Source organism: Phyllobates terribilis, unplaced genomic scaffold (assembly GCF_046119375.1).
Source record: "Phyllobates terribilis strain yellow unplaced genomic scaffold, ASM4611937v1 Scaffold_12__6_contigs__length_324123572, whole genome shotgun sequence".
In the NCBI taxonomy this organism is placed as follows: Eukaryota; Metazoa; Chordata; class Amphibia; order Anura; family Dendrobatidae; genus Phyllobates; species Phyllobates terribilis.
Genome location: NW_027362772.1, coordinates 147,854,689 through 147,875,944, shown reverse-complemented (window position 1 = coordinate 147,875,944; position 21,256 = coordinate 147,854,689). Strand labels below are relative to the sequence as shown.

The 21,256-nt window shown below is 47.3% G+C and overlaps 1 protein-coding gene across 1 annotated transcript; it reads right to left on the bottom strand.

Moving 5' to 3' along the window:
• Positions 1 to 12,320: 12,320 nt before the first annotated feature.
• TMEM86B (transmembrane protein 86B) lies at positions 12,321 to 19,271 on the bottom strand. Its single transcript, XM_073657776.1, has 3 exons — positions 19,085 to 19,271; positions 16,651 to 16,909; positions 12,321 to 12,844 (listed from the first exon to the last, which is right to left on the bottom strand). The coding sequence occupies exons 1-3, from the start codon at positions 19,133 to 19,135 to the stop codon at positions 12,417 to 12,419; spliced, it is 738 nt and encodes a 245-aa protein (XP_073513877.1). The 5' UTR covers positions 19,136 to 19,271; the 3' UTR covers positions 12,321 to 12,416.
• Between the last annotated feature and the right edge of the window lie 1,985 nt (positions 19,272 to 21,256).

Below are 21,256 nucleotides of genomic sequence, written 5' to 3'. Positions count from 1 at the left end.
CAGATTAGGAGCACCTGACGGAACCCCACTTTCTTGTGTTTCTAGCTAGACCGTCTTCACGCTGGGTCTTTCTCCCTCCTGCCCTGCGCTTCAGCACTCTCAATCCCGCTCGGGTGCTCTGAGGTCCCTCCTGTCTTGCTGGAGTTCCCAGACCTACTTGACCCTCACAGCGATTAGAATGAGGCTTCGACAACTGACTATATAAGCCAGAAGCCTCCTACCTCTGGGTTCCCCCCACTCCAGCCAGGGTCAGGGCTCAGCTCTGCGCATGCATGTTTCCCCTCCAGCCGGCCTGGAGCAGTGTAGTGTTGGATGCGGGTGTTGGGGTTCTGGGCAGCACTCCCTCCTCACCTGAGAGAAGGAGACACCACACCTCTGGGTGAGGTGCAGTACCTCTGTGGTGACTGAACCCTCAGGGGTGCCACACCAGCGCTGCTGCAGACCTCCGGGGAGTGATGGGATGGCAACTGGGATGTTCCTGCTCCCCACAGGCGGAGTGGGCCCCCTGGGCAGTGTGGAGTTTGATGGTGGGTGGTGATGCTGGGGCTTGTAGTGCAGGCGGGATGGCTCAGCAGGAGTAACTGACAGAGACAGGGGATTCGCTTCAATACCTTTACTGGTACGGATGTCAGGTACGGTCCAGGGTACTCAGTAGGATGGGTGCACTTCTGGACTTCTCCCCAGTGAGCGGGTATAAGGCCTCCTGGTCCATGTCTGCCTCTCTGTATGCTCCTGGCCAGCTTGCAACTGGGCCTAGCTTATGTGTCGTGCTGTTCCTTCACCTGTCGCTTGGTAGTGGGACCTTCTGCTGGCAACCACTATCCCTGGTCGCTGGGGCCTTCGTGGTTCCTGGTCCTGTAATGGGTCTAGCTTCAGGTCTGCCAGGGACTTGTAGTCCTCCTGGAATGCCGGTGGTCCCTACTGGGTATAAAGGACCCTGTAGGCGCGGACCCAGTGTCCGGTTTGTATATTCGGGGTGAGCCTATGATGCTCCTATGCCCCCTTCAACTCCTCTCTCCTCTCTCCTCTCCTCTCTGCCTTCGGCCACACTCAGGGCCCTCAGAACTCAGCAGCAGACGTGCTGCGCCTTTGCTGCTCTCAGCGTCAGCATGCTCTCAGAATCTCTGACTCTGTCTGACTGACTGAACTGCCTGGCTCCACCCTCCATATATATATCCCTAACGGGCTCCCTCTGGTGGTATGAGGTGGAAGGGTGGAGGTGTTTGTTTGTAGTGAGGGCCTCTTGTGGAGAAGTCCATCCATGCACCCTTTTGGGTCCTGTGGTACCTGTGAACAGCAGGGTGCCACAGATGCCCACAGTGTCCTCCACACAGCATGATGCCCGCAGTTCCCTCGCAGTTTTATGCCCACAGTTCCCTCCCCCACACAGTATGGTGCCCATAGTGCCCTCCCTCACACAGTATGATGCCCACAGTGACCTCCCCTACCCAGTATGATGCCCATAGTGCCACCCACACAGTATGATGCCCACAGTGCCACCCACACAGTATGATGCCCACAGTGCCCTCTACACAGTATGATGCCCACAGTGCTCTCTACACAGTATGATGCCCACAGTACTGTCCCCCATTCAGTATGATGCCCACAGTGCTATCCCCCACACAATATGATGCCCACAGTGCCCTCCCTCATACAGTATGATGCCCACAGTACCCTCCCTCACACAGTATGATGCCCATAGTACCCTCCCTCACATAGTGTGATGCCCACAGTGCCCTCCCTCACACAGTATAATGCCCATAGTGCCCTCCCTCACACAGTATGATACCCATAGTGCCCTCCCTCACACAGTATGATGCCCATAGTGCCCTCCCTCACACAGTATGATGCCCATAGTGCCCTCCCTCACACAGTATGATGCCCATAGTGCCCTCCCTCACACAGTATGATGCCTATAGTGTCCTCCCTCACACAGTATGATGCCCACATCGCCCTCCCAAACACAGTATAATGCCCTAGTCCCCCCACACAGTATGATGCCAACAGTACTATCCCCCACTCAGTATGATGCCCACAGTGCTCTCCCGCACACAGTATGATGCCCACTGTTCCTACCATACACAGTATGATGCCCATATTATCCATCATACAGCATGATGCCTATAGTACCCCCCTCAAAATATAATGTGTCCCCCATCCATCCACAGTTCTTCCTCTCCCACTTAAAAAATATAACTCCCAGCAGATCCAAAAGGTCTGCAATTACTAAGACATGCTGGGAGTTACAGTTCCCCACGGAAAGGAAAGGGATAACAGGAATATAAATAATGAATTTATTTCCATCTTCTAGAATATACGGGACACATATTTTCAGTATTAGCCCAATGCCTGGCACTTGCCCTTCCTCAGAGCTCCATGAGCCAGTGATACAAGCTCACACAATGGCAGAAAGCAGGCAGCGGCGGGGCTGAAGCAACAGGAAGCAGTCGGAAAATGACTGGGAAGATGGGGACAATGGGGAAGGGGCTTCTGAGGCGATGTTGAGAACTAGGGTCCTAGCGCTGGAATATTCTATGTGATCTGCTGTTGCTCTTTTATGTCATTACAGCCTATGTTCCTACATAATAATAAGCTGGATATTTTGCTCACTAATCCAGAAACTAACCATTTACCCCCATTCCTGACCGGGGACATTTTCAGGTTATTCAATATATGCCCTTTGAAGAGCTGTAAAAAATGTTCTCATTCAGATATTGTGGTCTATATTCAGACCGTGAAATACACTTGTATGAACCCAGCCTGAGCTTTATTGCTACGTTTTTAGAGTAGAAACCTTCCAAAAAACATGAGTTTTGATTGGAGAGTTGGAGGGTTTCTACTCCGAAAAAAGCTCTGCACACTGGATGCCATAAAAATGAAACCCCAAAAATCAATGGCAGAATTGTGGGTTTTTTCACCATTTCACTCCACTTTAAAAAATGTTCTTGTTTTTTTTTAGTACCTTATACGGTAAAGAAAAATTGAAAGAAATGAACTAGAATATAAGTGGATATACATGTGTGGCGCCCTGCTGCGCACTGGTGCCACAGAACCCAGAAGGGTGCATGGATGGACTTCTCCACAAGAGGCCCTCACACATTCACACACCTCCACCCTACCACCTCAGACCAGCAGAGGGAGCCCGTTAGGGATATATATATCGAGGGTGGAGCCAGGCAGCTCAGTTTTTAGTTTAGTTTAGTGCTTAATCAGTCTCTCATTCAGAGAGAGAATGTGCTGGCACTTAGACCAGTGAAGAGGCAGCACGCTGGCTGCTGTGCTTATGCGAGCCAAGGCCTACAGCATGAGTGAGAGCCTAGTGAGGGCCCTGAGTGTGGCCGAAGGAGAGAGGAGAAGGAAGAAGTAGCAAAGGGGGCAGAGGAACATACCAGGTTCACCCCGAGATATATACCGAACACAAGGTCCGCGCCTATGTGGTCCCCTTATATCCAGTAGGGACCACCGGAGCCCCTGGAGGACTACAGGTCCCAGGTTTACCAAACGCTCACTACAGTACCAGGGCTAGGGGTCACGGAGGCCCCAGCGTCCAGGGAGAGTGATCTCCAAGAGAAGGCCCTACCACCAGGTCAGCAGGTGCAAGAGAGAGATAGTAATTAAGCTAGGCCTAGCTCCAGGCAGGTCAGAAGCTTAGTGAGTAAAGCCACGGATCAGGAGGCCCTATACCCGCTCACTGGGGAGAGTCCAAAAGTGCACCCTTCGTCCGGAGTACCCTGGACCGTGCCTGCATCATCACCAGTAAAGGTACTGAAGTTTACCCCCGTGTGAGTGTCCGTCTTTCCTCCGGGACCGTCCTGCTGTCTCTCACCAGCATCCACCATCTACCCCTACACTACCCTGGAGCTAGCTCTACCTGTGGAGAGCCACACCATCCCAGCGTTACCACATCCACAGCACCCACTGCTCCTTCATTAACGGCTGACACAAAAATGCAAACAGTGCCTCCTAGCAAGCTGGACAGCCTGCGCTCTGAAGTGCGCCTGTTAAGTAAAACCCTGGCCACTGTCCTGAGCACCCTGCAGCTACCGACGGAGCCTGAGCCGGAGGGAAGGATCCTACTGGCCGACAGCCCTGAGGATGTCCCCTGGATGAGGAGAAGAAGGAGGACAAAGCCACCCCGTGGGAGGACCAACGGCCAACGTCGCCCTCCAGGAGAATTCATCTGCTACCGCTGCCACAAGGCAGGCCACACAGCGCGGAACTGTCCTTTAAACGAGCAAACCCTGGGGCCGAGCACCGACACCCAGGAGTAAATCAACCAGGCCCATCAAGCTGGTATCACCGGTTCGTAGGAGGAAGGCCTTTCCTGTCCATTGTGCTGGACAGGATAGCAACACCTGCATTATTGGACACCGGCTCACAGGTAACCATCATACCTGATGTCCTCTACAAAATGTACTGGTCCGTAGATGAACTCCAGCCACCAGCCCCGAACCTCTCCGTGTATGCCTCTAACGGCCTTCCTCTTAACCTAGTAGGGGTTAAGGACGTGACAGTGAAGGTGGGGAGGGCGGAACTAAAGGACCAAGGACTGATTGTAGTGGAGTCCAACCCTGGTGATACAGACTTGTATATGATATTTGGTACAAATATTGTTGGTAACTGTTTAGGAGAAGTGTTGTTTTGCTCCAACAGATTGCTGACACTGCCAAACCAGGGCAGAGGAAGGTGCTCCAGAGAGAGATTCAAGCCCTTCTGTACCAGCAACAGGTAAAGCTATCAGGTGGTGAAATTGGTAATGTACGGATTGCAGACCCAATACCCATTGTGATTCCCCCAATGAGTGAAATGCTGATTTGGTGTAGGGCAGCAATAGGTCTCAAGGGAGAGAACTACCAGGCGGTGGTGGAGCCCATTAGCTCAGAGCACAGACCTACACTCTTGACTGCCAGAGGGGTAGTGGATGTACGCAATGGGAGGGTGCCCGTACGCTTCCTAAACTATGGAGAGGATGAAGTCAAATTACCACGATATGCCACTGTTGCCAGATTGTACACTGTAAATAACAACGCTATCCACACAGTGGAGTCCTTAACCTCACCAGACAGAGTGGAGGATAACAACTCGGATACCCAGGTGGGGGATTGGTGTCAACAGCTCCATGTTGGGACTGACGCCACTCCTGTCCATCAGAAACAGGGTGTACATAGGGTGGTTCAGGAATACGAGGGAGTATTCAGCAAACACCCACTTGATTTCGGGAGGATTAAAGGGGTACAACACCATATACCCACAGGTGACCATCCACCCATCAAAGAACATTACAGGCCCATACCACCAGCACACTACCAGAAAGCGAAGGAAATGTTGCATAACATGAAGAAGGCAGGGGTAATAAGAGATAGCTGTAGCCCCTGAGCAGCTCCCCTGGTCCTGGTCAGGAAAAAGGATGGAAGCATGAGGATGTGTGTAGATTACCGACAGGTAAACCGCATAACACATAAAGATGCATATCCTTTGCCCCGTAAAGAGGAATCCCTGGCAGCACTAAAGTCTGCAAATTACTTCTCTACCCTTGACCTCACTAGTGGGTACTGGCAAGTAGCAGTTGCTGAGGAGGACCGGGAGAAGACGGCTTTCACTACGCCGATGGGACTCTGCGAGTTCAACAGTATGCCATTCGGACTCTGCAACGCCCCTGGAACGTTCCAGAGATTGATGGAGTGCTGTTTGGGACACCTTAACTTCGAGACCGTGCTGCTATACCTGGATGACGTGATAGTGTACTCCAAGACGTATGAGGACCATTTGAAGCACCTGGCGGAGGTATTTGAGTCCTTGTCCCGGTATGGGATGAAATTGAAGCCTTCCAAGTGCCACCTGCTCAAACAGAAGGTTCAGTACCTGGGGCACATCGTCAGTCCAGAAGGAGTAGCACCAGACCCGGAGAAGGTCACCGCCATCCAGAAATGGCCAGAACAGAAGAATCTCAAGGAGGTACGTCAGTTCCTGGGACTGGTCGGGTATTACCGGAGATTTGTAAAGGACTACACCAAGAAGGCAGCGCCTTTGCAAGATCTCCTGGTAGGACAGTCCAACAGAAGCAAAAAAAAAAAACCCTTCCAGTGGGGTAAAGAACAGGCTGAGTCCTTTGCAGTGATGAAAGAGATCCTGGCTGGCGAAGAAATCCTGGCCTACCCTGACTACAGCCAACCTTTCCTGCTGTACACTGATGCCAGCAACAAGGGACTAGGAGCTGTGTTGAGTCAGAAGCAGTATGGCAAAGAGAAGGTGATTGCCTATGCCAGCAGGAAGATTCGTCCGGCCGAGAGGAATCCGGAAAACTATAGCTCCTTCAAGTTGGAGTTCCTGGCCTTGGTCTGGGCCATCACTGAACGATTCAAGCACTACCTGGCCTCCAGTAAGTTCACGGCCTATACTGACAACAACCCCTTGAGGCATCTAGAGACAGCCAAGTTGGGAGCCATGGAACAGCAGTGGATGGCCCGACTGTCAAACTATCAATTCACCATAAAGTACCGGGCAGGCCACAAGAACGCCAACGTCGATGCCCTATCCAGAATGCCTCACCAGTCGGACACTGAAGAAGAAGTGGATGACCTGGAGGACATTGAGCTACCTGCCTTCCACAGAAATGGGATGGTCCACGAGCAGCGCACCTCCAGGAGGTATCGCGGTAAGACACTAAACCCTTTAGCTCATCACAGTTGGAAGGAGACTCAAGACAGTGACCCAGTTGTCAGCCGTATTAAAGAACTGATAACCCAGGAAGGTTCCTCCCTGGAGAAGGACGCTCCTCCGCCAACCAAGCAACTGTGGAATGAGAGAAGCCGGCTGTTCATCTATAGAGAGAAGCTGTGCCGAAGGTATGTCAACCCCAGGACCCATGAGATGGTATGGCAGATAGTAGTGTCCAAGACAGATATCCAGATGGTGCTGGAGGCCTACCACGATCAAGCGGGGCATTTTGGCTGGAAGAAGCTAGAAACCCTGCTGAAGGGTCGGTTTTATTGGGTTGGAATGCGCAGTTCCATAGAGAAATGGTGCCGGGATTGTGGACCCTGTAGCCTCAGAAGAAAAGACTACAGCAGCCAGAAGGCACCCCTGCAGCCCATCAAGACAACTCGACCTTTAGAGATCGTTGCCTTGGATCACGTCAAGCTGTCACCCAGCAGGTCAGGATACTCCTATGCCTTGACCATGGTGGATCACTACTCCCGGTTCCTGGCGGTCGCCCCCGTCAAGGATCTGATGGCAGAGACTGCAGCAAAGACGTTTCAAGCATACTTCTGCAGGCCCCATGGATACCCGGAGCAGGTGCTGACGGATCAAGGCCCTGCCTTTGAAGCCGAATTGTTCAAGTAGTTCTGCCATCTGTACGGGTGTAAGAAGATCTGGACTACACCGTACCACACCCAAACCAATGGGTTATGTGAAAAGATGAATAACATAGTCATTAACCTGTTGAAGACCTTACCGCTAGAGGAGAAAAATCAGTGGCCAGACAAACTACCTGACTTGGTAGATCTGTACAATCACATACCTGTGAGTTCCACCAATTGTACTCCAGCGTACCTCATGAGAGCAAGACCCGGAAAGCTGCCCATGGACCTGGAGCTTGGAGTGGTAGAGCCAGAAGCAGATATGTCCACTGAAGACTGGGACACGACGCGACAGGAGCAGTACAGGAGAGTACAGGCCTGTGTAAAAGACAGTCTTAATAGGGTGAGAGAAAAGCAGGGAGCACAGTACAGCAAGAGTGCACCAGCAGAACCATTAACACCTGAAGAAGTTGTGCTAAAACGAAAAAGGAGAAACCACAAACTTGACGACCAGTGGGAAAAAGAACCTTACACTGTGTTGAATTCCAGATTCGACAATGGGAAAACCTGTCTAATTAGCAAAGACGGAGGAAGAACAACTGCAACGGTATCGAGAGACCATCTGAAGTTGTGCCCTAGTCTGTTGAAGCCCCAGGAGGAAGTGCCTCTCACCGTACCGGAGGAGCCTAAAGAAGAAGTACTCCATACTAACTTAGGAGAGTTCCCGGCAGATTGGCCTCAACTAGGTGGAGCTGTAATAATACCTGTGATACACTTCTACCAACAGCCAGAAGACCCTCCACTGCAAGTAAGACCTGTAAGTGCCCCAGAAGAGCCTGCTCAGGAAGAATCCCCGAAAGAAGGATCACCGGCTGAAGAAGAGCAAGAAGGCCCAGCCAGTGGTATACTTGCCAGTCCCGTAAAGAGGTTAAGGCAGTCTTGCAGTCCACCAACACATAGAGCTGATAGAGTGGAAAATAGCGCAAGCATCCATACTACACGCATCCCAGTACTACGTAGATCATCGCGTAGCACAAAAGGCCAGACCCCTGTCAGGTATAGAGAGTAAATAGAGAAACACTGACAGTATAAATAGTTACCCCGTAGGGTGTATTCTTGTAATAATTTCATGTATTTATTTATTGATTTATTTTGCCTTGCTGATGGACAATTTATGTGACATGGACACTTCTCATTGCATTTAGTTACCCGCAAGGGTATATATATAAAGGACTCGGTGGCTGAGGACTGTGAGCAGCCCAAAAACTGTCATGTACATAGTTGCACTCCCTGGAGTTCCTTTTAAGCGACCTCAGAACAAAAACCTGTTTGGCGTGGCAGAAGTTGTGGTCCGACGCCGGATCACCTGTGACCTGCAGCCACGCCCAGGCCCTACGTGGAGGGTTTACGGACAGGTCCCTCAAACTACCTTTGCACTTTAACCAGTGAAAGGGATACCCTGTTCGGATCTCACTGGAACTGAGTTGAGAAACTCAAGATACTTTATATTATTGTGTTATAATGTTACCTGTAACGTTCAAGAAAAGTGCCTCCCATAAAGGGAAGAAATGTTATTGTTTAACCTATTTTGAGAAAAATGCCTCAGTCCAGGAGTACTGAGTTTTACTAGGGGGGGATGTGGCGCCCTGCTGCGCACCGGTGCCATAGAACCCAGAAGGGTGCATGGATGGACTTCTCCACAAGAGGCCCTAACACATTCACACACCTCCACCCTACCACCTCAGACCAGCAGAGGGAGCCCGTTAGGGATATATATATGGAGGGTGGAGCCAGGCAACTCAGTTTTTAGATTAGTTTAGTGTTTAATCAGTCTCTCAGTTAGAGAGAGAGTGTGCTGGCACTTAGACCAGTGAAGAGGCAGCACACTGGCTGCTGTGCTTAGGCGAGCCAAGGCCTACAGCATGAGTGAGAGCCTAGTGAGGGCCCTGAGCGTGGCCGAAGGCAAGAGGAGAAGGAAGAAGTAGCATAGGGGGCATAGGAGCATACCAGGCTCACTCCGAGATATATACCGGACACCGGGTCCGCACCTACAGGGTTCCCTTATACCCAGTAGGGACCACCGGAGCCCCTGGAGGACTACAGGTCCCAGGTTTACAAAACGCTGACTAAAGTACCAGGGCTAGGAGTCACGGAGGCCCCAGCATCCAGGGAGAGTGATCTCCAAGAGAAGGCCCTACCACCAGGTCAGCAGGTGCAAGAGAGAGACAGTAATCAAGCTAGGCCTAGCTCCAGGCAGGTCAGAAGCTTAATGAGTAAAGCCACGGATCAGGAGGCCCTATACCCGCTCACTGGGGAGAGTCCAAAAGTGCACCCTTCGTCCGGAGTACCCTGGACCGTGCCTGCATCATCACCAGTAACGGTACTGAAGCTTACCCCTGTGTGAGTGTCCGTCTTTCCTCCGGGACCGTCCTACCGTCTCTCACCAGCATCCACCATCTACCCCTACACTGCCCTGGAGCTAGCTCTACCTGTGGAGAGCCACACCATCCCTGCTGCCGTAACACCAGCCCCGAAAGGACTGCTCCGCAGCGGCGGCTCCCGTTAGACGCATTCCACAGGTGGCGTCACGAACTTACTATAAATCCCCTATAAAGCATATCCCTTTTTGTTGACCGCCCAGGGCCACGGACTGGGCCAGCCACCGTGATACCACCCCCAGCATCTACCGGCCCGGCACCGGGTACCCCACGGCCCAGGGGGCGCGTCACATAAAACATGTAGGAGCAGGGATATTTGCATCACCTGGCCTTTCCTAACAATGATAGTGAACAAGCCATAACCCTAACAGGCTAATTAAGGTTTGAAACCTTGGTCAAAGTTATCTGAGCAAACAAATCTCCAAGGGTGCCCAAATTTTTGCCCATTTTCCTTTTTGTAATTTTTAAAATGTAAAAGATGAAAATATTTTTTTTTCCTAAAATACAAAGGAAATATGTCATCTTTAACTTTAGCCCCTTTAGAGATCATTTCATCTTCAACTTGCTTAACTGTTCACAATAACAGTAATTTGGACCAGGGGTGCCCAAACTTTTACATGCCACTGTATCAACTTATACTCCAGTTCATTTCTTTTGGTTTTGCATTAGTTTCTTGCACTCAGTGCACACAAGCGTATGGCCTTCCTTTCTTTGAGCTGGGTAATACGTTTATATAGCTTCCCATCCCTGGGTGTCCATAGATGGGCCCCGATCCTGCTCGAGACTTATTCACACAGGTCATTTTTGACACATGGTAAGGCTGCAATACAAGAGGTTAGGGTTGTCCCGACTGGGTACACCTTGTCACTCGTGGGATGGCTTTTACTTTTTTTTTTAATCAAAAACAGTGTTTACTAAGTACCCCTTTTATTTATATGCAAAAGCACAGGTACTTAGTGCATCCTTGTTGTAGCTGAGTCGGTCAGTGCACCTTCCTATCTACTTAATTTCCATCTATCTCTGCCCCCATCTTCCTTGATTGACAGCTCTGATGGTACAGGAACCAACGTAGGTAGATAGATGGTAGGGGTGAATGGACCCGTGGAAGTTTGGGTTAGTCAAGTTCGACTGCACACTCTCTCTCTCCTCTCATCTCCACTAGATTGTAAAACAAGTAGATGGGAAGATGCATTAAGCTGCTCTGCGATGCTAAGGAGGCACTAAGTGCCTGTGCTTGGTTTGCCCAGTCATTTTCTGCTTTCGGACTCTGTTCAAACCTCAAAAACAAGTTTTATATTTCTTAGAAAACATTTGTAGAACATCTAAGGCTCCAATTCATTATTGGGTTTGTGCCTGTTTTTTGTCTAGTTTTTTGTGTTTTAAGCTCATTTTTGATTTGTGTCAAATTCTTCTTTTAATTTTTGACTATTTTAAGTCTATTTTATGTGTTTTCCTGTCTTGTTTTTAATGTGCACAGTTGTAGGCGAGGCTTTTGTTTTCCAGATGTTTGAGGCCGAGTCATCAATTATTTTTTAAAAAGTACTCCAGTCCTCCAGCGGAGTGATTTTTTCTTTTTTTGTAAAGTTGAGTGCAACGTTTTAACAGAACATGCGGATTTTCATTATAAAAGGGCAAAAATTTTGGTAAAGTTGCATGCAACATTTTAACCTATCAAGCGCAAGAAAGGTTAAAGACAAGAAAGAAGAACATTTTTTCATTTTTGAGCAAAATTAATGACCATTCATATGATTGTGTTGCTTTGTAATTTCCTGCAGTGTCTGGGAAAATACAGACGCTTTTGTTCTTGGTAGAGATGAGTGGATCACTTCATGGTCCAGGTTAGTGCTCTATGGCCGTGGGTAGGAGTTGCACAAATTTCCTTACCCACCGATATCCCAGGCTTGGATATGATGAACCAGGCTGACGAAACGTCACCTGTGCGCCACAAAGATGGTGTCACACTAGGTCAGTGAATCAAACGCCGCACTGGGGAAGCTCAGGAAATTCGCACACTCCTGTCCACAGCCAGAGAGCACTGACCTGGACCATGGACCAGAGTTACGTGAAGCAATCCGCTCATCTCTAATAAGTGGGTATCACAATGCTCCTTCAATCTGTGTCCCTTAACACAGAAAGAGGAAAAACTAACTGAACTGTTTTCTCGGTGGTAGCTCAAGTCATCCATGCAGGGTTGGACTGGCCCACCAGAAAACCGGAGAATCCTCCTGTGGGCCCTGGCTTCTCCTTCAGGAGAGTTCATAGTGAAACCTTGCAGCTACTATGGGGTTCTTGAATGGGGGAGAAAGGTGGGCCCTCAGAATCAAATCCTCTAGTGGGAATAATTTCTTCAGTCTGACACTGCATCCATGTTTTATAATTTGGCTATCCATGTAAATGGCTGCCATATAATACTACATTTCCCCAGTTGGGGATGTCATAGAAATGTTTGTCCAGAGGCGGTTACACCCAGCGATACCAGCTAAATGCAGAGAATTAAAAAAGTTGCACCTACAACAATCAATTGACCTTGGCACCAGCTTCCCCTTTTATCGTAGTTGTCAGAATTGCTCAGAAATATGGCTTCATGTCATAACAAGATTTTATTTTCTTGGAGTGAAGATGTAGCCAACATTATGACAATACATGATATGACAAATGATTTCTTTTGTATTAAATATTACTTTGATTTCCACATAAAGTCATCTTTGGACCAGCCAGTGATGGAGAGGGCAATCAGCATCTGTGCACCATAATATGTCGACATGATAATCTCCCGGGATTTGGAAATAGGAAAGCAGAATTTATCAACGGCCAGTACACCGTCAGAAATCATAAAAAAAATGGATCCTACTGCCGCAGAGATACGTGCCCAGGAGAACTTGTGGGATGCCAAGCTGACCCTGGAAAGCGCCCTCCACGTCATGGTGCCAATCAGCATAGTGTATCCTGCCACCATAGGAACAAAAGGACCACTCAGGTAGGAGAAAGCCATGGAGTAAAAAGTGACACCAAACAGAGCGATGACCATGAAAATTCGGAGATTCAGAGGGTGAAAGCCAAATGCAGCTGTGTACATGATATGGGCCAGTCCAAACATGATCATACCTGAAAGAGAACAAGACATGTCATGTAAATTCTCCATCCTGGTGCTTATTTGGGCTCAACATGGAAATGGTCACCAACCTGAAAATCAATGACCTCAAATAAAAGCCGTTCTCTACCAAGTATAAAAGACCAAATAGATTCTGGAAAATAATAAAGAATGTAGAAAGAACACTTTCTAAATTTACTAATTTTCTCTTTTTATTTTTACAGATTTGATTGGGGCAGGAAAGGAGGTTGTGCATTTTATTTCTAAGTATAGCGCCATTTTTACCCACAGTAGCTCAACCTCAATAGAGTGAATGAAACTGGGCTGCAATACCAGACACAGCCATTAGTCAAAAGAGGCAACACTGAAACATTATTTACAGCAGCTTGAAGGTTTCATCTATAATATTACCCCAATATAATTTGTGTAGTGTAGGACCCTCCAATCCCAATTAGCTGAAGCCAAGCACCTTATACATTGGAGATCTTGATAATTTATGGATGCAGGGCACTCATTGGAAACATTGGACTTTATTGATTTGAATTGGCGTAATGTAAAAGAACAACCATTTAGTGGGCATTCTGTCTGTACATACAGGTGTTTCTCACTAAATTAGAATATCATCAAAAAGTTAATTGATTTCAGTCCTTCAATACAAAAAGTGAAACTCATATATTATATAGAGTCATTACACACAGAGTGATCTATTTCAAGTGTTTATTTCTGTTAGAGTTGATGATGAGTCTTACAACCAATGAAAACACAAAAGTCATTATCTCAGTAACTTAGAATACCTTATATCAACAGCTTGAGGCTATGTGCACACGATGCAGTTTTAATGCGTTTCCGCTGCCGTTTTTCCGCTTGTTAATAGGTCTGCCAGGTATTGCAATGGTAATCCACATGTGCTGTGCACATGATGTGGAAATTTCTGCTCCGGATTACAATTTCGGTAAAAACCGCAGCAGGACCATTAATTGCGCGATTCCGCCACAAATTCGCGCCCATTGACTTGCATTGAATCACATCAAACAAGCATGTATAATATCTATACATGCGGATTTGCTGCATTTCAATTACAGTCAATAGGCGCAAATTCACGGTGGAATCGCGCTGTGGGTACCGGGTCAGGAGAGGAGACTATTACTCCTTTCATCCGACCGCCGCTCTGGCTGATAACAGCGAGAGTAGCGTGGATGGGAGGAGCAGTAGTCTGCTCTTCCAAGCCCGCGTGCCTGCGGTAGTAAAATAAAATAATAATTTAAATAAATTTACTTTTTGAAGATATTCTAATTTGGTGAGATGCACCTGTATAAGCACCAGGTTCACCAGAAACTATTTGCACATTTTCTAGATTCCCTAAGTACTTAGCTAGGGCATGCAAATATCTTGCAAACTTTGCTCTAGTCAACTATGAATCAAACACTTAAAGCAGGGGTGGGAACCTCTGGCCCATTTCCTTTTGCACTTAGGCAGATTCCCGGTGGGCTGCAGTGCTTGGGCTGCTTGACATTTAATTCTTCTGTAGAGTGCACGCATGCAGTGTTCACTACTGAACGCCACTGCAGTGCACGCAGTGCTAGATTATGCACTAACGCAGGCCAGTGCCAGGTTGTTCTTTGCTGGCGCCGTTACCGTGCTCTGCACTCTTGTCCTGCTCATTCCCGTGATGATTTCAGCAGTGTATACTATGTGCTGTATAAAGCAGTCGCAATGTCTCCTGTGTGATGTATACAGCAGTCTCAGTGTATGCAATGTTATGTATACAGTAGTCTCATGTCTCCTATGTGATGTACACAGCAGTCTCAGTGTATCCTATGTGATGTACTGTATATACAGCAGTCTCGGTGTATCCAATGTGATGTATATACAATAGTCTAAGTATATTCTATATGATGTAAATACAGCAGTCTCAATGTTTCTTATCTAATGTATACATCAGTCTCAGTGTCTCTTATGTGATGTATATACCACAGCATTCTGTATCTCCCATGTGATGTATATACAGAAGTCTCAGTGTATCCTATATGATGGATATACAACAGTCTAAGATCTCCTATGGAATGTATACAGAAGACACAGTGTCTCCTATGTGTTGCATATACAGCAGTCTCAGTGTCTCCTATTTGCTGTATATATCAGTATCCCTGTCTCCTATGTGATATATACAGCAATCTCAGTGCATCCTATGTAAGGTACATATAGCAGTCTCAGGGTATCCTATATGATGTATATAGAAGTCGTAGTTTATCAAATGTGATGTATATACAGCAGAATCAGTGTACTGTATCTTAAGTGATGTCAACAACAGTGTCAGTGTACCATGTGTGATGTATACAGCAGTCTCTGTGTATCCTATGTGATGTATATAGCAGTCTCGGTGTCTCCTATATGACATATATACAGCAGTCTCAGTGTATCCTATGTGATGTGAACTGCAGATCTCCCACTGCTTGAGTTCTATACATGTCACGCGAGCAGTGATGAATTCCCCACTTTGAGGATATATGCGTTGTAATCTACATCTGTGTTCAGACAACTTACTTGTGAATTCTTTTCAAAACTTATCATCACAAAGAGTTGTCTGCGCTCCAGACCGGCGCAAATCTGGAAAAGTAGCTGCAAGTACCAACATCATCACTACCACCTAACATCACAGCCACACAAAAGAGAAGGAAGCAGCTCCAGTCATCACATTAGTAGTGAGTTAATTAAATATTTGACCAAATATAGCAGGGTAATTTTTAACTTAATAATTTTGTATAGCCTGCGAATTATGATATAAATATCCAAATGGACCTTGGCAGAAAAAAAGAGTTCCCCTACCCCTACCTTAAAGTTGCTATACAGGGTAAGGAAAGTATGGCTTCCTTATTTCAAAAATACTTGTCCATGGGTTGTGTGCTGTATTGAAGATCTGCAATACCAGGCCGTGGACAGCAATGGATATGTGAGGCACTGTACCATGGAGAAAGCAGCCATGTATTTCTATTCCTGTAGAACCCATGAAATATTGTATCCAGCTGTATGTACATCAGTAGTAATGATATTTCAGCCTATATGACTTGTATCCTGCATTTATCAGCAGTTTCCCCATTTATCAGCACGGGGGGCTTTGATATGGACTTCAATAGATTGTACAGAAGGAAAGAGTGGATCCTGCTCCCCTATCTCTCAAACTCTCAGAAGCAGCAGTAACATGAAGGCCATGCAGTAATGAGCAGTGTAGTTGGGAATCCAGCCCTGGGATGAGCCAGTAAAACAAGTAACAATATACCCTTTTTGTGTCTCTGCCTCTTTCTCTCTGCAGGTGCTTCCTCCTTCTGTCTCATTCCCTCTCTGTAGACTTTTATTGCAAGCACCAGTAATCTGATCTCTCTGTGAACTCATGATTTGTATTATCTCTTAATACAGATTTTCGGAAGGAATTAAGGTTGAATGATCAGTGCAGGATTTGGGGAGAAGAGGAGAGAAGTCTAAAGTGGAGAAAAAAAGGATCTTTTTGTGCTAACATATATTACAAAGTTTCATTGCTTGTACTTTTGACGTATGATTACTTTTCAACATCTGTTGACCAAAGTGAAGAGCCTTTGGAAAGAATGGCCGGCAACTCATGCTTTCCCATACCATGTGGTTGCCTGCAGCTTCTCTCAGCAATATTAGCTGATCAACAGGGTTATCAGTCGCCCACTATGATTAGCGGCTACCTTTTACAAAGGTAGTAGAACCTCTTAAAGCTTTGATGAGCCCCTTTTTTAATGCTGGAAAATTCCCAAAACTAGGATTAGATTAGTCCCGTCACTTATTTTAGAGCGCTTACCCAGTTGAAAGTAATCTGGCCAAACCAGACTGATATCTCCAGCTGCTGAGAAGACAAGTCCTAGAAAAATTTTCTTTGCATATGGGCTGAAATTGCCCACGCCAGTGGAAAAGACGAGAACAAAGAACTCCAGGCTTGCAATGGGCAAACATTTAATCAGAGCATTGTACCAGCTTGGCTCGGAGAGTGGAATCCACAGCACAAAATAATTGCACACAGCCATAAGGAAGGGAAGCAGTTTTGGCACAGTGTTCCTCACCTAGACACAAAATAAAGAGTTAAATAGCATTTTTGCTATTATTATGCTTTACTTATATAGCACCATTAATTCCTCAGCACTTTACAGACACAGTCATTGCTGTCCCCAACGAGGCTCGCAACCTAAGTTCCCTATCAGTATGTCTTTGGAGTGTGGGAGGAAACCAGAGGAGAGAACATACAAACTCCTTGCAGATGTTGTCCCTGGTGGGATTTGAACCCAGGACCACAGCACTGCAAAGTTGCAGTGCTAACCACTGAGCCACCGTGCTGCTACCTATTGTTCTTATCTCATTATTTATTTGTTTATTTATGTATATTTTGCCAATAACGTTTAACTGGTTTAAATTCTGCTGTTCTGAATCTTACATTGGTTTTCTTTTGTTCCTGCGCCTCTCCATTCCTGAGATTTGGCCCTCTCTTTCATGTATGGAACTCAAGGGCTCGATTCATCATTGCCTTTGCGTCTGTTTTATGTCTGCTCTGGTTTTGTGTGTTTTGTCCTTTTTTTTTTTATTTGCACCTGATTCATTATTCTATTTGCACTTCTTTTTAAGTCTATTTCGTACGTACTCGCTACATTTAGTTTTTTTTCTGCCTTGTGGGCGTAATCTAGTGATTCCATATGTTTTCATCCGATTCATTAATGCGACTTTTTAAAAAGTATCAAAATTTGGTGCAACATTTCTCCCTTGGTGTGATTTTCTGCACCCAAATAAAAAAAAAAGTCTGATCTCACACCTTTCCCGGCAGATGATGGCTGTGATATTCAGCCATCATTTGCCTCTAACAGCCGTGGGGGGAGCTTTAAATGTTGCTGTCAATCTCTGACCACAGTATTCACAAAGTACCGGCAGGGGGCACTTCAAGATCGCTGCCCACTTGACGTCATTGCAGGGCACAGGTGAGTTTCCTTAAAGGCTGGGGGTCTGCTGACGAGTCCGTGTCTGTCCTGATGGTTCTCCGGTGAACATCTTCTGGTTGGTGCTCATAGCAGACTATGATTATTGCTATATACAGTAGTACTGTGGCATTTATGTATATAGCACAAGCAATCAGATGATCGCAGGTTCAACTCCCCTAAGCGCTAAAAGTGAAAAAAATGATTTTAAAAATTAAAATGGTTCTCCATTAAAAATAAAAAATACACATATGTGGTTAACGGTGTAATGAGAAAAAAAGGCTAAACACCAGAATTATATTTTTTCAGCCTCCGCAACACTTTAATAGAATACAATAAAAGAAGATCAAAACAACGTACCTACCCCAAAATGGTATCAATAAAAAAGGCAGCTCAGGGCGCAAAAAACAAGCCCTCACGCAGCCGTAATCGACCAAAAATTTAAAAAGGTGAAATAAAAAAGTTATGTCTCTTGGATGGAGAATAAAATAAAACAAAAAATGCTAAAACTCAAAATAGCCTCATCAGGCAGGGGTTAAAAGACTGAGGTGACAGGTCCTCTGCTGTACCCCCTTCTGCAGGAGTGGCTGATGCATCGCCATGCTCACACCCATAAGGCGGGCCATGCTTCTATATTATTTCTCAGAACCCGATCCCCTCATTTAGCGATACCTCTCACACTGCATGCACTATACTGCCCTTCACATCTATGTTTGCACAGTTGCTACCCCTTTATATAAATCAAGTACTTTTTTACCCTTTGATCACGTGACCTTCCCCTCCTCCACTATTTCTTATTAGATTGTAACCTCCTGCGAGAGGAACACACAATCGTAGAAGAAGAGCAGTGGGCACTCAGCAACTTGGTTTTTGCTGCCCCCCTGTGCACCCTGTCCATGACTTTTAGGGCTCATTCAAACAAGCATTAATCAGGCGGTGTGCGCCACTGACCACACACGAATCCACATGGACTGATTAACCGCCTTTGTGTTCCAGTTCATACATGAAACCCTTGTTTGCTAACAGAACACGTGAAATCTTGTAGAAGTTCTCAATGCACAGTAACAAAAGCGAGGGAACCTCCCTGGTGTCCGCGTCCGTTTTCTTCAAGGACTGTATAGTAATAATCTTCCTCTATGATATCTGCTAACTTGCAGAGATGCATAACACCAAAATAAATTAATAGCTGCTTATTTAGAAGTATACAAAAATCAGAAATTCTACATAGAGTGTAGATCGCCCCCCTTCAGCTCCCAGTACTGCAGGTAAACTTACGGTCGCCATATGCTTCCTCCTATATCTTGAATCTGTCTCTAGGATATCCATTGTTTCTTTTATAAGGTAGAACCCTAAACATAGGCCGATAGATGATTCCCCTTCTGTGGAATTGGAGAATGAATTAATTCGATCTGCACAGTGAGCGAGTTACACTTTACCCTGTGGCCTGGACTTAGGCACAGTGCTACTGATAACGGGGTGTCTGTGTTCAGTGCATCATCATTCTCCGGGCAAAGAGCAACAGCGAGACATTATATTTTCCCAGTTGTATATCTGTCATCTATTGCGTACACTACTCCCATAGACAGGTGCATGAATGCATTTAGATACAGACATACAAGTGCTTCTCACTAAATTAGAATATCATCAAAAAGTTAATTTATTTAAGTTCTTCAATACAAAAAATGAAACTCATATATTATATAGAGTCATTACACACAGAGTGATCTATTTCAAGTGTTTATTTCTGTTAATGTTGATGATTATGGCTTACAGCCAATGAAAACGCAAAAGTCATTATCTCAGTAAATTAGAATAATCAACTTCAGCTGTTTTACAGATGGTGTTATGTTTGTGTGTCACCCTGGCCTGGATGCCACAAAATGTATTAAAGCTGTGTCTGAGAGCAAGGGGGAGGTTCTCTAGTCAGGGGAACATTAGCATGCAGTACCTCCTGTCTCAGGCCAGTAGGGGGAGCAGGCTGCCCCTATAAAAGCTGGTGCTGGGGGCAGGGTTAGAGAGAACTTGATGGCCTGTCTCAGCACTGAGACTTGTCCCAGAGCAGAGCAGGGACAGACAGTTGCACTGCACCTAAGAGGAAGTGTGGCAGGAGGAGAGCCACAAGCCAGAGACAAGAGGCGAAGCAAGCCTGTCTTGGCAGATAAGAGACTGACTTTACCAGACTTTGGTGTCTGAGGCTGGGAGGATTCTACATCCTCCAGCAGAGAACCAGTCCGCAAGGGACTGTATATTCCTTGGCCTAAGAAGCCTGGAGGCCCTGCCACAACCGAAGGGACCAGTAAAGCCGTACAAGGCTGGGAGCAGAAAGGAACCCACGTCACAGGCCATACAGGCGAGAATACACGGAAAGCTCGGAAACGTGGGCTGTTACCCTATAACGAGGAGATAGCCAGAAGGAGCACAGAAAGCACGGTAGGCCTACACCCTCACCCTGACCAGGGCCAATTTCCCCGTTGCTCTCAGACATCCAGGTCCCCTCCTAGCTGGGACTGTTTGTGGGTCAATTTACCTGTTCTAGTAAAGACCCTGGACTACAACCCGTTGTCTGCGTGCTCCTTGCTCCTCCAGCACTACCGGTACTGGGACTCTCACCACCATCACTCCCACCATCCACTACACTGCCCTGGGGCCGCACTCTTCCCGTGGGGAGTCACACCATCCCAGCTGCACACCTCATCAGCCCCAGCGGTCTGCCTTGCAGCGGCGGTTCCTAATGACCGCGAATCCACGGGTGGCGTAGTCGGACATAATCAACAACACATAACGGACTACCACTGGCCTGACCACCCTGAGCCACGGAACCGGGTTGCCACTACTACTCCCATCGTTCCCTATTGCCCGGATCCGAGTGCTCCACGGCCCAGGGGGCGAGTCAGCTTTGGCGTAGTCGGCAGGATCTCGTGCCCGCAACCACCGGGTACTGCGTGCCTGAAAAAGACTTTTGTAACTTACCTGTGGCGAAGTTTCCCGCCATCCGGAGCCGATTCCCGCCATCAGACGCCATCTTGGACCGTTTCCCGCCGTCTTCCCGCCATCCGCAGCTGTTTCCTGCCATCGGACGCCATCTTCAGGACGCCGCGCGGGAAGAAGAGGGGCGTGGACGTCAAAACCGCGCGAGACCCGAAGCTCCGCCCCAGGCACCGACGCTGCGCAAGGTCCTGGAAGGGAGAGAGAGCGACGCTGACGTCATCAGGACGCGACGCCAGGTCCTCGTCCATAGCAGCAGCAGCGGAGCCGCGGCCTACAGAAGAGGATCGTCGGAAGGTAGGCCACGCTTAACTAGGGGGGAGGAAGATGTCGGACACAGAGGCGCCCACTACCACCAACGCAGCTGCAGCAGCGGTGATGCCCTTTTCCCTGCCCTATATCCCTGGAGCGGCCTGGCTGCCCAAGTACTCAGGGGAGCCCCAAGCCCTAACTGACTTTAAG